This window comes from Lynx canadensis, chromosome B2 (assembly GCF_007474595.2).
Source record: "Lynx canadensis isolate LIC74 chromosome B2, mLynCan4.pri.v2, whole genome shotgun sequence".
NCBI classification, from domain to species: Eukaryota; Metazoa; Chordata; class Mammalia; order Carnivora; family Felidae; genus Lynx; species Lynx canadensis.
In genome coordinates, this window is record NC_044307.1 from 91,084,710 (window position 1) to 91,098,301 (window position 13,592).

A 13,592-nucleotide genomic window follows, 5' to 3' on the forward strand; every position below is an offset into this window, starting at 1 on the left:
TCAACAAATAGCCCAAGTGCACCATATCAGTTTGAACTGAGCTAATCTGAGTTCTTAAATATTTAGTTCCAACTAAATTGTAAACTACTCGAGAGATGCCAAGACCTCTGCTTCATGTATTCATGCAATAAATAACTGCCGTTTGCCATACTCTCTGAAACACTGTTGATTCAGCCACACCTAGTGCACACAGAGTAAAGGGGAATAGACTGAACACCATCAAAAATGTCAGTGTTGCATGTTTTATTCACTTTAAGTTATAATTACTGACATTGGGAAAGTTGACAAAACACTGGTTCCAACTAAATTAACTTTAGAAATTGGATAAAAGCTTGGTTTCTTAGAACTTCCTTTTTCCCTGTAAAGCACCATGTACAGCACCTTCCATTTTGCCTGGGACAAATAAGGTACTCAGTAAGTATTGGCTTCCCTTCCTCCAAGCACAAAGCACAGCTATCTGTAGGGTACACAGTGAGAGCAGTGAAAAACAGGGCGACTTAACCAAACTATAGAAACAGCCACCCACAGAGAGCACAATGCTTGGAGAAATGTGTGGGACTGGAGGGGGGGAGAAGGTAAATACTTAAATTTGTGGATTTGAAGATTTAGCAATTCAAGTTAAAAATGGAACCACTCCTCTCTTTTCAAAGTATTTCGGGTGACATCACATAATTATCAAGAGCTAATAACAACAGTTATTTTGAGTATCTGCTGTCTGCCGTACTCTGTGCTATATATACATTATCTCATATAATCCTCCTCAGTCCTTAAAAGGTGGGTTCAAATATCCTGATTGCACAGATGGGAAAACAGAGGCTCACAGGAATACAGCTATGCTCAAAATCCCATAGCTATTATGCAGTAAAACATATTCAAACCCAGAGTTCTCTAACGCCAAAGCCCATACCTTGCCCCTTCAGGTTGCTTCAAATGATACTGTGGGTTTTCATAAAAACAAAATCACAATCCTACTTCAATATAGCCTCTCAGAGTAAAAGTCACAGATGGTACACAGATGGCCCAGACTCAGCCAGGCCCTATAAAAGTAAGTCCCCTTCTCATCCCCCTTAGCCCTGCCATCACCATAGATCACCTTTCTCACCCTTTCCAGCTCCCTGGACCTCAGAAGGCCTGAGGCAGGGGAAAGGAACTGGGGAAGTTACTCCTTCAGACCAGACAGAATGTGAAATTCCTCTACTGACAGGTACTCGGGCATTTCCAGGTGTCACCTAAACTCCAACCAATCCTTTTTGCCTGACAGCTTAGGCACAGACACAGCCCTTCAACCCAGATGAAATTTCTATCACTACCTGCTCATCTGGAGAGATGTCACAAGCCAGTGGGAACAGAGAACAGAGAGGGAAGCCCTGGATAAGTGCAGCCTTTTACTAAATTATCAAGATATGCATAATCCTCCCCATCCACACACATATCCACACCTTGACCCAAACCTAGCAGTGCTCACAATGCAAATAGATGAAGTCAGAAGATGAAAACATATTTTTCTGAAGTTCAGGTAAAGCTTCATTTGAATTTGTCCATTCACAGTAACATGTATATCCCCACCTCCAATGAGGTAATGATCACGTTTTTCTATGAAATGACTCAAAGATCAGAACTCTTTCCCTCGCAACAGCCAAAGAAGAGTGGTCAGGATCATCACTGAGCACATACCATGTGGTCTCCACCTAAGAACATTTTTAAAAAGAGGTTCTGTGGCTCAGTTGCCCTCAGCACAACAACAAAGAAAGGTGTGGAGGCCAGAGAGCCCTGGGGAGATGGAAGCAGCCAGGTAGCAGGATTGTCAAAGGGCCAGAGGATGACACACCTGACCAGAGCATGCTGGGAGGCCCTTCATCCCTAGCATCCCCCACCAACAGAATCCCCAGTGGACAACCTTTCCTGCCATTGTCCCTCAAACACAGAATACCATCTAGGAAATAGCCCACTGCCATGAGAGGTAATTTGTGTCCCAGCTGATAAAAAGGATGACCTAGCTTGCCAACCCATTGTAGGGTACACAATGAGAGCAGAAATTTGTTTTAACACATTTGTTCAACAAAAACATAAAATATTAAATCTGGTTGCAGAAATGAAATAATTAGTAATAGCAATAATGTATCTATGTAATCTAAAGGTAAGCAACTCAGGGAAAACTAAAATGTTTGCAGGCCACATTTTTTCTTACAAAATGAAAATGTTCTTAGTGAGACTTAAGAAAAAAAAAAAGATATATTCTTAATTGAATGTTCTTGAGAAGGCAGTGTTGCTAGTTTTAAACCACCAAATGGTCAATATCTGTTTTGTGAAGATATTTGTGAAGCAGCAACACAGAGGCAGCTTTTTAATCTTCCATAATGAGACCAGACGAAAGCCTATCCAGAAGTTGGGTGGGCTGAACACTACAGGCCTTACCCATTTATATCCATCCCTCTTTCCCTGACTCCCACCCCAATACAGAGGAACCTAGGATACAGTAGGAGTCAAGATCCCAGGCTTTAATCCTGGCTTCCCCACTTACTTAGCATATCTGATGTCAGTTTCCTCACCTGGAAAATCCCTGCCTGAACCCTGTACAGAGCTGTCAAAGGAGCAAACTATGTAATGAAAGTGACAGCACTTTGAAAAAAATATTTAGCATTTGTAATGATGCTGTATTTAGCATTTGTAATAGTAAAACAAAATTTGAACATAAACAATGAATTCAAAACTAAATACAGAATATCTTGATTAAAAAATTACAATAAGTAAAAAGGATATGAAATCCTTTTATATGTGTTACATAAGCGAGTACTAGTATTACTATACACTACAAAACAGACTAAATACCCCAGATCTTTCTTTTAATAAAGTGTTTTGGTAGTTGTAAAATCACTATTAATTACTATTAATAGTTTCAGTTGTTATAAATTACCATTCATACAAATGTGTCTTCAATTCATCTCTATAATGATTCAGTTACTTAAAAAATCACTTGAAAAGGACAATTGGGGCTTCAACGTTCAATATTATTATAATAAAGATTAAACACAATTAAGGATCAAATCTAATTTACGGGTATACATTAGCGCATGATTATTATTTTTAATGATCAAAAAATTAAATCTATGCAACAAGTGTTACACAGATCCAAGGCATGAGAATAAAATCATTTTATATTTTGCCATAGCTTGCTAAGTCAAAAGGCACTTCATTTGACGTTATTTATAATATGAAAGAATGCTTTTGCTAACCAGAAAAATAAAACCTATTTTTATAACTACACATATAATTGGTCAAGTTTTTAAAAAGCATTTTCTAAAATTTCCTGGTAGTACTAACAATAATATCACTGGGCTTTAAATTAATAAAAAAATACTTTTAAATTTAAATGTCAAATTAACTCAGCACTATTAATATACTTGAAAGAGCATGCTAATATGAGCGTATTTTAATGTTTGCTGCTATGTGATAAGGGTACATCTGACTTTACACTCATAGAATATGTTAAGACTTAAAAACTCTTTTTAATTGTGGGAAATACAATGGTTTCATACAAAGAAAAACAAAAATTATAGGACCTGCAATAATTATAATACAAAGACCCCTTTATTTTCTTTCACACGAAGGAAGTATGTCTCCTTTGGCATTTGGCCCAAACTTTCAAATTCAAAGGATTATTTAGTAGATAGTAAGTGTTACATAAACCACTAATGTAAATTGTCTCTTTTTTGTTCTGCTCTTTGTAACACAGACATAGAAATTTTAATGTAGAGAATCCCTTCTATGTGTTCAGTGAATCACTCTCAAACAGCATGTGAGATTTTGCACCAAAAGAATGTTCCATCCTAAACTTGGGAAAGAAGCAGAGAAGCCATCTTTACTAACAAAAAAATGGTTGAAGATATTAAATCTGTCTGATTCCAAAGTTACCAAATCACTCTCAAGATCTCTCTTTTACTTTCCAGAAAAAAATAACAGAATTTTATTGGCTTACAATTCTCATTAGAAGTCTAGGTTAAAATACGCTAACTTCTACAGCTATATCCCACAGAAGTCCCCTCACAAATATCATCTATCAGTCAACCTAACTAAGGTCATATATCAGTGAGCTCTTGATGAATGTCGGTGACAGATTGTTTTTAATGTATCAGTAAACTAGATCTCATGTATACTTTTGCAACCTTCTACACACAATAATTTTGAACCCTTTAAATGTGCCATCATAAATATGCAGTGGCTACATAGGAGAATGTTATTTAGGGTGAAGTATGATGATGTCTGTAGCTTACTCTGAAATAATTCAGTGGAGAAAAACATGCACATACAAATACACATACATGTAGGCAGAAAGAGACTAAACAAATATGGCTTCTATTATAGATGATGTGTACACGGATATTCATTGTAGTATTCTTTCAGCCTTCTATATATTTGAAAAATTAATGTTTTTAAATATTTTAAAATGAGATGTTTATACTTCATTGGTTTACCCTTAAAAGTAGATTTTATAAGTTTTATTTATATAACATACTAAGTTTAAAAACATAAAAAGAATCAAGACTCTTTTCTAGAAATTACTTTTCGTAGTTTATTGGGTGTTCCACATTTTCAATTTTCCTCACGTTAAGTACTAATGTTTTCCATCTGAACTGGCTATGAATAATTAATACTACTAGTTAAACAAACTCAAGAGAATATGATTTCAAGACAATTACTCAGTTTTTACACAGTATTCCTTGTACTGTCCATACTTTTCTGGAATTTCCCCCAACATTCACTGTTACCAGACACTACCTCCATCCAGCTATACTCCTGAAAATAATCAGGGAGCAGGGCCTGTCATACTTAACAAATATTTCAAAGCCTGTGGGCACTCAAGATTTGTAAGAATGTTTTGTTTTTTTTTAATGTGGAACGTAAAGCTAACAGGTTATGTCTTACAGAAAATCATGAACTGGTTAGTCTTGGTTTGAAAGGAGTTTTTTTGTTTGTTTGGGTTTTGTTTTTATATTTTTGAGTTTTCATGAAAAGCTATATAAGCTTTGGGAACCTCAAGCACCCAGAGAAAAGGTAAGAGAATTTCGAAAATTTAATCATAGCCTCTTCTTCTCCTCTCTAGATTTTTCAGAATGCCAACATTTTGTATGATGGTCATACAAAGGCTGGTAAAAGAATCACCCGCCTCTAAATCCTTGTATTTGCAGTTGTAGGTGCTTATTAGAACAAGGTTACCGAAGATTTATATTCATCATCGCTTTTGTCAGAAAATGATGACCAGTATTTCTAGGCATATTTTAACTTCAACAATAAATTTATCATCAGGAAATTTGAAAAATGATTCTTACGAATGTAGCTTCCATCAATATACCTTCATTTAACCAACGCTTATTTAAAATTCTCTCTGCTTCCATGATATGAAAATCTTTTCAAAATGTATGCTATTAAAATGTCTAAATTTGGAAAACATCTGGCCTGTCAAATTATTTGGGGGGCTTGTGGTTTTAAGTACATTGTTTGAGGTGGCATATTTGGAAAGAACTCACTTATCATTCTCAGGCTTCATAGAGAACTAGCCTTGAAAACAAATGTATGTGGTAGTTCACTGCTACCATAGAGAATCAATAGCCATCTATTTAATTTGCTAAGACAATGTAAATTAGTAACTTCCAGCCAGATGTGTGATATACACATCAAACAAACTGCAACCTGTTCATTATGAAAATCCTGTCAACACACACAGAGCCACTTGATGGCATTTCATCTAAGGCAGTTTCCACATTTGCAGCTATAAAAATCGTCCTAAGAATTTTTATACAAAGAATTGGAGTTGAGACTCATAAAAGGGTAATCAATTTCAGCTTTTTGTCTTGTGTGCTTCTGTTTGTTTATTTCTATTTTCATTCAGAGGTATAAAACATTTAGAAAAATATGAGCCATGCTATTTTTCCTTCTGTAAATCACTTATCCTCATTACATCTTTTTAATCTTATGTAAAGTTGGTAGCCTAATCCTGCAGCTCTAAAGAAGTGTGTGAAGTGAAGAAGGACATGGCCAACAGCAGAAGAAAAGTACACTTATCCACCGGAAAACAAAACAGAATATTCCAAAATGACTCCAAACATAAATTAAGCTTACCCATTGGGAGGTCTAACTTGCATTCTGATCATTTGTATGGGTCTGTGTGACTATATACCCTGCTGTTTGATAAAAAATGATTACTAACCACAGGCACCCACCAGAGAACAGAGTGTATGTATAATGCCTGTGATGTCTCAGACATACAAAGCGCCTTCTTAAAGAATGTCCGTTTCCTCTCCATGGTAAGCAGACATAATTTTTCACTCTTTAATACTTCTGCTTCACAGAATGGCTTATTTTATGAATTATGTTTTGCCATTTTCTCTTACGTTTATTTTAATAATACAAAAAACTGCATTCATAAAATAGATGGTTTTGTTTCATGATATCCAAAATACTTGTATCTTTTCCGCTCTGTATTAAAATCCACAGCTTTCTTGCTATTACAAAAACCTAATAGTGTTTATTTTAATACCATTTATTGAATGAAAGGAATAAAAAAGATTCTTCTTAATAACCAGCTATTATTCTTGAATATTGAATCCTCATCTAAACCCAATTCATTTTTCCAAGTCTATTGAATTAAATTTTCTTATTAAACAGGGCACAGAGTAAATAGTCTTATTGCCAAGCATAATATTTTCAAGCACTACATTTTTAATTTGGCAATTTAAAACAACGTGGAATGAATCTAGTCTTCATGGCCTGTAGGATAGTCTGATTCCAAATAGTACCCCCTTAACCAATTTCCTAATGTGAAAATAGCATTTCTACTAAGTGTCGGGCGTGTCAATGCTTCCAAAGTAAATAACCCCTGAGGTCCCCTAAAATCACAAGAATTTCAGCGACTACCAAAAAAAAAAAAAAAGGCAACCGTGCACACAAAAGAGTTCTTCATAAAGGCTTCAAACCACGGCAATTCAAACATTATACAGAAGGCGCTTTCTTCACCAGCCGCACACCAGGCCACGTGATCAGCCTGCAGTGCCACACCGAGGGCCACTGACGATTATTGTTTCTAGAAGTAAAGCTCAAACGCGGCCGCTGCGGCCGCCCGGCCGGCTGTAGGTGACACTGCCAGGCCGGCTCCTCCCTCGAGACGCGGTCACACAACGCGCGAGGCCTGGACGCCGGCGAAGACTTGCAGCCTTGGGTCGGGTCCCTTGGCTTTCTGGAGGTTACAGTCAAACCCTCCTGGTCACTTAAACCCTCTTTGTGGTTCAGCGTAAGAATCACTCTCTCAGAACTCTTAACTTTGATTGGAGACTCTGGTTAAAATTAAGAACTTCAAACCCAGATTTGAAAAAGTGAAACAGATGTCCTTTTTGTTAACCATAAATGGCTCCGTACGTCCTACCCTTTCCTCTTTCTCTCTCTTTCTCTCTCTCTCTCTCTTTTCTTTCTGCCACATTAAGTTTTATTTAATGCAGAGTTCGCTTAAAAGGTTAAAAGAGAGAGCAGAAAGCAAATGTAGACTGTGGGTGGAAAAACTCCTAAATCTTTTCCTAGAATGTAACGAGGGAAGCCTCTTCATAAAGATGAAAGTGCTCAAGCTGCAGTCTCCCAGCACAGAGTGCACTGGGGGGGGGGGGGGGGGGCAGAAGCGGTATCCCAGGGGGCCCCAGCCTCGCCTAACCAGCAGTGCCCACCGCCCGCGCCCTCTCGGAGACCAGGGTTGCCTAGCGTGGGCGAAGGTCCCAGACTTGCACTCACGTGAGGACATAGTTGACGCTGACGATACAGTGTGGCCTGGACGAGCGGCTGTTGTGGACGATGGTCGCATAGCTCTGCACCCATACCCAGCCACCGTGCTTTGCCAGGAACCTGTAGTACTTGGTGGTCACCTGCCCCTTCACCAGCACTGATGGAAAGACAGAAGGCAGCTGGTGGTGAAGGAGCCGGCTCCTGAGCCCGCCCAAACACAAACCCTGGCGGTGGGAGTGCAGGTCCCCCGTGGGCCCTAATGACTGCCCCCAGGCAGGAGGGAGAGACAAACGGTAGGTTCCCAAATGGACTGTCTCTCCCCTGAATTTGCATCGAGTTCGCCAGCCCCTGGAGATTAGCAAAGGGGTGGGGGACACTTAAAATTGGATTCCTCCGCTCAATTTTCTAAGGAAGGTACCGTCTGGGCAGCTGAACTCCGAGGCTCATATTCCCTGTTTCTGGAAATTAAGCTAAAAAAAAAAAAAAAAAAAGCTGAAGCAGGTCTGTGCATATGAGCCAAATGGCCGGCCTAGCCTCAGTTTTTGTTCCCATGTTCAGTGAGGCTTGCAGAGGGTGGGAGGTGGGGAGCATAAAACCCCTCCTGGGGGAATTTCCCCAGAAACTCAGAAACTCTCCCTGCGGATATTAAGGAAACAAGGTGGGGCTCAGTGTTGGAGCAGCCACTGGGAAGGGCGTCACCTACCACCACCACCCGGCTACCAGGGCTCCTCCCCGACCGCTTACTGTGGACGTAAATCACGCCCTTTCCCCTCCCCATGCCGCGCGGGGGACGTCCTGGGCCGGGAAGAGTGGCGCCTTACGCAGGTGGTGGGCGCAGCGCAGGTGGAAGGTGTCACAGCCGTGCACGTGGTGGTACAACGTCTTCTCAATTAGGTCCTGAGGTTCGTACCCCGTCAGCTCCGCCACTCTGGGGAGAGCAATCCTCGAGGGATGAGCGCAGGATGCAGGGATGCCCCCCACCCCACACGGTCCTCTCAGGCCTGGGTGCCCGCCCTCACTTCACCTCATCTGCAAAATGGGCTCAGAAGGTCGAGGAAGAGCTCTCGGTCACCGAGCAGGGCCATCCTCCTGCTAGGGTGATCCTTTCCCACCTGACCACCCACCTGGAGTCCAGGAAGATGAGCTTCATGTCCAGGCTGGCGCGGAACATGAACATGTTGCTGTGCAGCTTGATCTCCGTGACGGCACTGGGAGGCAGCGAGTGGCCCACAGCCACCAGGCCCACGTTCTGGTAGCAGCCATCGAAGGGGGACATGTCCAAGCTGTATTGGCGGATCTTCAGGTAGCCGCTGCAGTGAATGACCTGCAGAGGAGGATGAAGGGGTGAGACTCAGCCACCGCCAGGAAACATCCCAAAAAGGTGGGTAAGCGATTGAAACATTTTGTGACTCCCTTGAGCCACAAACCGCCATGCGAGCCACGCCCCTGCACTGAGTTGTCCAAAGTTATTGGTGTTCCAAAGTGTCTCAAGGAATGTCTATCCTGCCACACTGAACTCACCTGGGAGCTTGTAAAAATACAGAGGCATGGGCCTTGCCATCATTAACTCATCAAAATTGCCCATGGGGCCCTGGAACCTGAATTGGAGCTAAAGCTCTGGTTCTTAATCTGATGCTGTGAGTAAACTCTAAGAATCCGCCAAAATTACCGACCATTTCAGATGTTTTACACAGCCCTAAGGTCCATTATGAGCCCCAGATTAAGAGTCCCTGCAGCCCAGCAGTATCCCAGACAGTGAAACCAAGTCTTAAAACTTAGTAGTCCCCAAGTGTTCAGGAAGTTCAACAACTCTTGAGATGCTCCCAGGCAGACAGAGCTTTGATGCCTTCGGAGGACGCCCTCGGGGCAGTCAGGGACTCAGAAATGTCCCTCCCACGCCCTCGAGTTCCTCTGGTTCTGCTACTTTCCCCCACACGCTGCTAGGATCATCCCTCTCAGCCACACACCTTGTAGCCACCGCAGGTGAGGCCCGCGTTCCTCTTGGCCAAGACGCACTTCATTCTGAGGAAGAAGGAGCGCTCGATCTCGTATTCTGGGAGAGAGGGGAGGAGGGAGGCGAAGGATGTGAGAGGGCTGGTGTGACTCCAGGTCCCACCTTGGCTAATTGGGGAAAAGCGAGAAGCAAATGGCGGTGGCAGCAAGGGACCCAAGTAGTGCAGGCGAGCAACTGCCTTACCCTGGACGAAGTGAGAGTGGTAGGGTTGATGAGCTGTAAGCACCGCGGTCATCTCGTCGTGGTCGGCTGGGTGGATGTATTCATAAATGCTGTTCCCAGTCAGCTCTACCTGTAAAGAGGGGGGTATCACCTTCTCCAACCCTTGTGGGGCTGGAAGATTGGACCAGGCTGTCTACAGGCCTGTGAGGACAGGAGCCAGAACTTTAGAGTCAGCCCTGAGTATTAATTCCAGTTCTGCTGCTGGCTACTTACTGCAGTCTAAGCTAGGTTTCCTCATCTATGAGAGGAAATAATAATATAATAGTAATTATAATGGTAGTAGGAACAGTCGTAGTTTCCCGGCAATGTTCTGGTGAAAACATCAGGCATTGGTATGTGACTACCATCCATGGTGTTTGACTTATGGTAGACTCCAAAAGACAGCATTGTTTGGGCTCGGGGTGGAAGCCAAAGGATAAGGGAAGTAGAGGAAAAGAGAGAAGCAGACCTGCCAGCTGAGATTTTTCCAGTCCCAGAAATGCACATACAAAAGCTTTGGGGAACCACCACCCCCTTACCTCTGGCCTCCAGCTCTGGCTGTAAGCATTGAAGGCTGGAGGTGTGGACCACTCACCTACCTGAGAAAGACCCAGGTGGACTGAGGCTGTCTCTGAGATGTACATGATCTTCCCATCTGGGGCCACCACAAAGATGAAGCCATCCAGGGTCTGGGGAGATAGAAACAGAGTTGAATGGAGAGCCCTCTGTGGGGAGAAACTGGGGTAGGGGGCAGAAGTCAGAGATGTTCAGCCAGAAGAACAGAGACATGGAGTAGAGAGAAGCAGACAGGAAATAGGGCAAAGAAAATATGCCACAAGAGCCCCTCTTTTGTTCATTCCAAGTATGTAAGCATCTGGGACATGCAGCACACTGGGAGACACCCAGAGAAAGTGGTGGGCAAGGGTACTGCCCTCCAAGACTCATGACCCACTGAAATGGACAATACAGACATATATCTGTAGCATACACACACAAACATAGGGGGCAGAGGATCACAGCCCATTATAAGAGGTAGGTTAAGTTCTTGGGCTGATGGTCACTGAAAGAAAGAATAGTTTCCTGAGTCAGTCTTGGAGGACTCCATAGTGGTGGCATCCTATAATGGAAAGAGTACCTGCAGGGTTTAGGAAAGGGGCACTGAGCCATATGGAAGTGTTGGTAGTCTGAAAAGTTTTTAGACAGAAGGCAGCTGGCCAGTAGCTCCAGAAAGAATCTGGGAGAGGCAGGGTTAGGAAATGAAAATTTTCTGGGTAGCAAGTCCACAGAGTAGTTCCATAGTGTGTAGATGTGTGTGTTTCACTGATGCATCAAACTGACAGGCTTTCCATGAAAGAAAATCTTAGACTTTCACTGTCCCTTTATCTCTGTGAATGAGGCTTCAGTCCAGGCAGTGGAGACATAAGGATGAGTCAGATCCTGCTCTCAAGTTGCTGGAAGTCCAGCGGCAGAGACTGGCTAAAGACAGATATAATGACCGCAGAGCTGAGTGGACAGTGGCCTGGAGGAGAATCAGAGGCCTCAGAGGACCGGTTTGAGCAGAACATTGAAGAGGAAGCTTGAACTGGAGATGGGAGGAAAGGAATCCTAGGCAGAAGGAATGACGTGGCAAAGGCAGGGACTGGTGGGGGGTAGGGTACATCTGGTGTACTCAGGCTCAACAAATTTGGTGTGCCAAAGATAGGCTGAGAAAGTACACTGATGCTGGGTTTTTGGAGAGTTTGAGATGTCAATCAGAAGAATTCGGAGATGCTCCTATAGGCATCAGGGTTCCAGCAGTTTCTAAGCAAAGAAATATCATGTTTAAATGTGTGTGTGTCTGTGTGTGTGTGTGCGTTGTTTTTTGTTTTGTTTTGTTTTGTTTTTCAGTGGTAGAATGTGAACAATGACCTACAGGAGGAAAAAGTGGGATGAAAAGATCAGAGATGGTTGAGCCTAAACTTGGGTGGTCACAGGGTGATGAGGAAGAGGGAGAGTTTAAGTCAAAGATGGTTCTAGCTGTGGAGTTTATGGTGGCAGAGAGAGAAGCTGAGAGTGACTTCAAGGTCATTGAGTAGAGGGTAAGAGCATTAGCCAAGACTGAAAATTTAGGGAAGCGTTGTGAGTTTTTGTGGGAGTGGAAGTCTGGAGGAGGGAGGTAATTAATTCTTGTCTTGGAGATGCTAAACTTCAGGTATATGCAGATTTTCAGTTGGCAGTAGGAAATAAGTCTGAAGCTTCAGAAGGGTGTCTAGACTGGAGAAACCAGCTGGAGTCATGCAAATGTAGGAAAGAAGTTGAGGTTGTGGTGTTGGCCCAGATCACCCATGAGGCCCTGAAGCTGTGAGAGGAGAAACAGAGGTGGAACCTTGGAGGAATACCAACATTTACAGCCAGACAGCAGTAGGCAAAACAGAGGAGCAAGTAGAGAAGGAGAAGAATCCAGGAAGTTGCGCTACTTTAGAAACTGAAGGAGAGAGGGTGAATGTCAAGTAAGCAGTGCCACCCTGTCAGGTATTTACCCAAATGTCACCTTCTCAGTGAAGTCCTCTGCAACGTCCCCATTTTAAGTGGCACTACTCACAGTCCCCACCCTCCCCCTTCTTATTTGTCTCCATAGCACCTACACCACCTGTTACACTATGTAATGTACCTATGTGGGTTTGCAAGGCTGCTCTCCTTAGAATGTGAACTCCATGGGGGGCAAGGCTTTCTGTCTGGCACACAGTTGGCCCTACTATATTTGTGCAATGAACAAAGTCAGGTAGGATAAGAGATGCGCATCCTATGCTGGATATCAAAATGTGGTGGAGCCTGTACAGAGCACAACAGTTAGGAGAGATGCCAGACGGCAGTGGTGTGGAAGTGAGGGCAGCAGGGTGAATGATGGAAATTGAGAGGGTAATGAAATTCTTCCAGAAGTTTGGGATGAAGAAGAGGAAGAAGACTGGGCAAGAGCCAGAAGGAGAGAAAGATTGTTTGGGTTTTGTTCTCTTGTTTATATGGATGAGGAAAGTCAGCTGGGAGTATGGAAAGATTGGGGGCAGGGAGAGCATTGCTGAGAGACAACTGATGAAAAGTGTCCCTGAGAAAGGAGAGTGATGATGCCTTTCTATTTGAATTCAGATGTATGAAGACCAGGCCTATGAGGGAATGCTTACACAGGCCTTTCTTTGCTCTGTGACACTAAAATCTCTTTGGCTTCAGGCACTGAGGGAGGGACAAGGTAGCCATGGGACAGGGAAGGCCACAGCACTTCTGCCATGGGATGCTGGTCCTGTCTGGCCCAGGAGGAAGAATTAACTCAGATTCCCCCGCCATGCTGCTTAGGTTTGAGGCTGCCACAAGAGGATCTTGGGGGGGGGGGGGTCGGACAAGGATAATAATAAGGGGGTGGAGGGTGGGAGACAAGTGTCAAGCCTAAAAATGCCACCGGGAGTTTTGCTATTTTAAATATTTGCTATGCGACTTAAGCGGGCAACGGGCAATTTAAAACGGTGCGCACTGCAAACAACGCGGTAATGGGTGCCTCCGCCCTGGGTAAACTCATTACCTGGGGAGGTGTTATGTGTGTACGCGAGGGTCTGTACACGCGCTGGGCTGGGCTGGCCTGGGG

General features: G+C 43.2%; 1 protein-coding gene across 1 annotated transcript in view; it reads right to left on the minus strand.

Annotated features, from left to right (window-relative positions):
* The window catches only part of SIM1 (SIM bHLH transcription factor 1), a 70,517-nt gene that overhangs the window by 45,339 nt on the left and 11,586 nt on the right, over nucleotides 1-13,592 (minus strand). Inside the window, exons 4-9 of the mRNA XM_030316030.1 lie at nucleotides 10,579-10,668; nucleotides 9,962-10,070; nucleotides 9,732-9,817; nucleotides 8,889-9,088; nucleotides 8,586-8,692; nucleotides 7,774-7,921 (exon numbers count right to left, since the gene is read on the minus strand). Of these exons, the coding sequence (XP_030171890.1) occupies nucleotides 7,774-7,921; nucleotides 8,586-8,692; nucleotides 8,889-9,088; nucleotides 9,732-9,817; nucleotides 9,962-10,070; nucleotides 10,579-10,668 (740 nt within the window). The remainder of the gene's footprint in view (nucleotides 1-7,773; nucleotides 7,922-8,585; nucleotides 8,693-8,888; nucleotides 9,089-9,731; nucleotides 9,818-9,961; nucleotides 10,071-10,578; nucleotides 10,669-13,592) is intronic.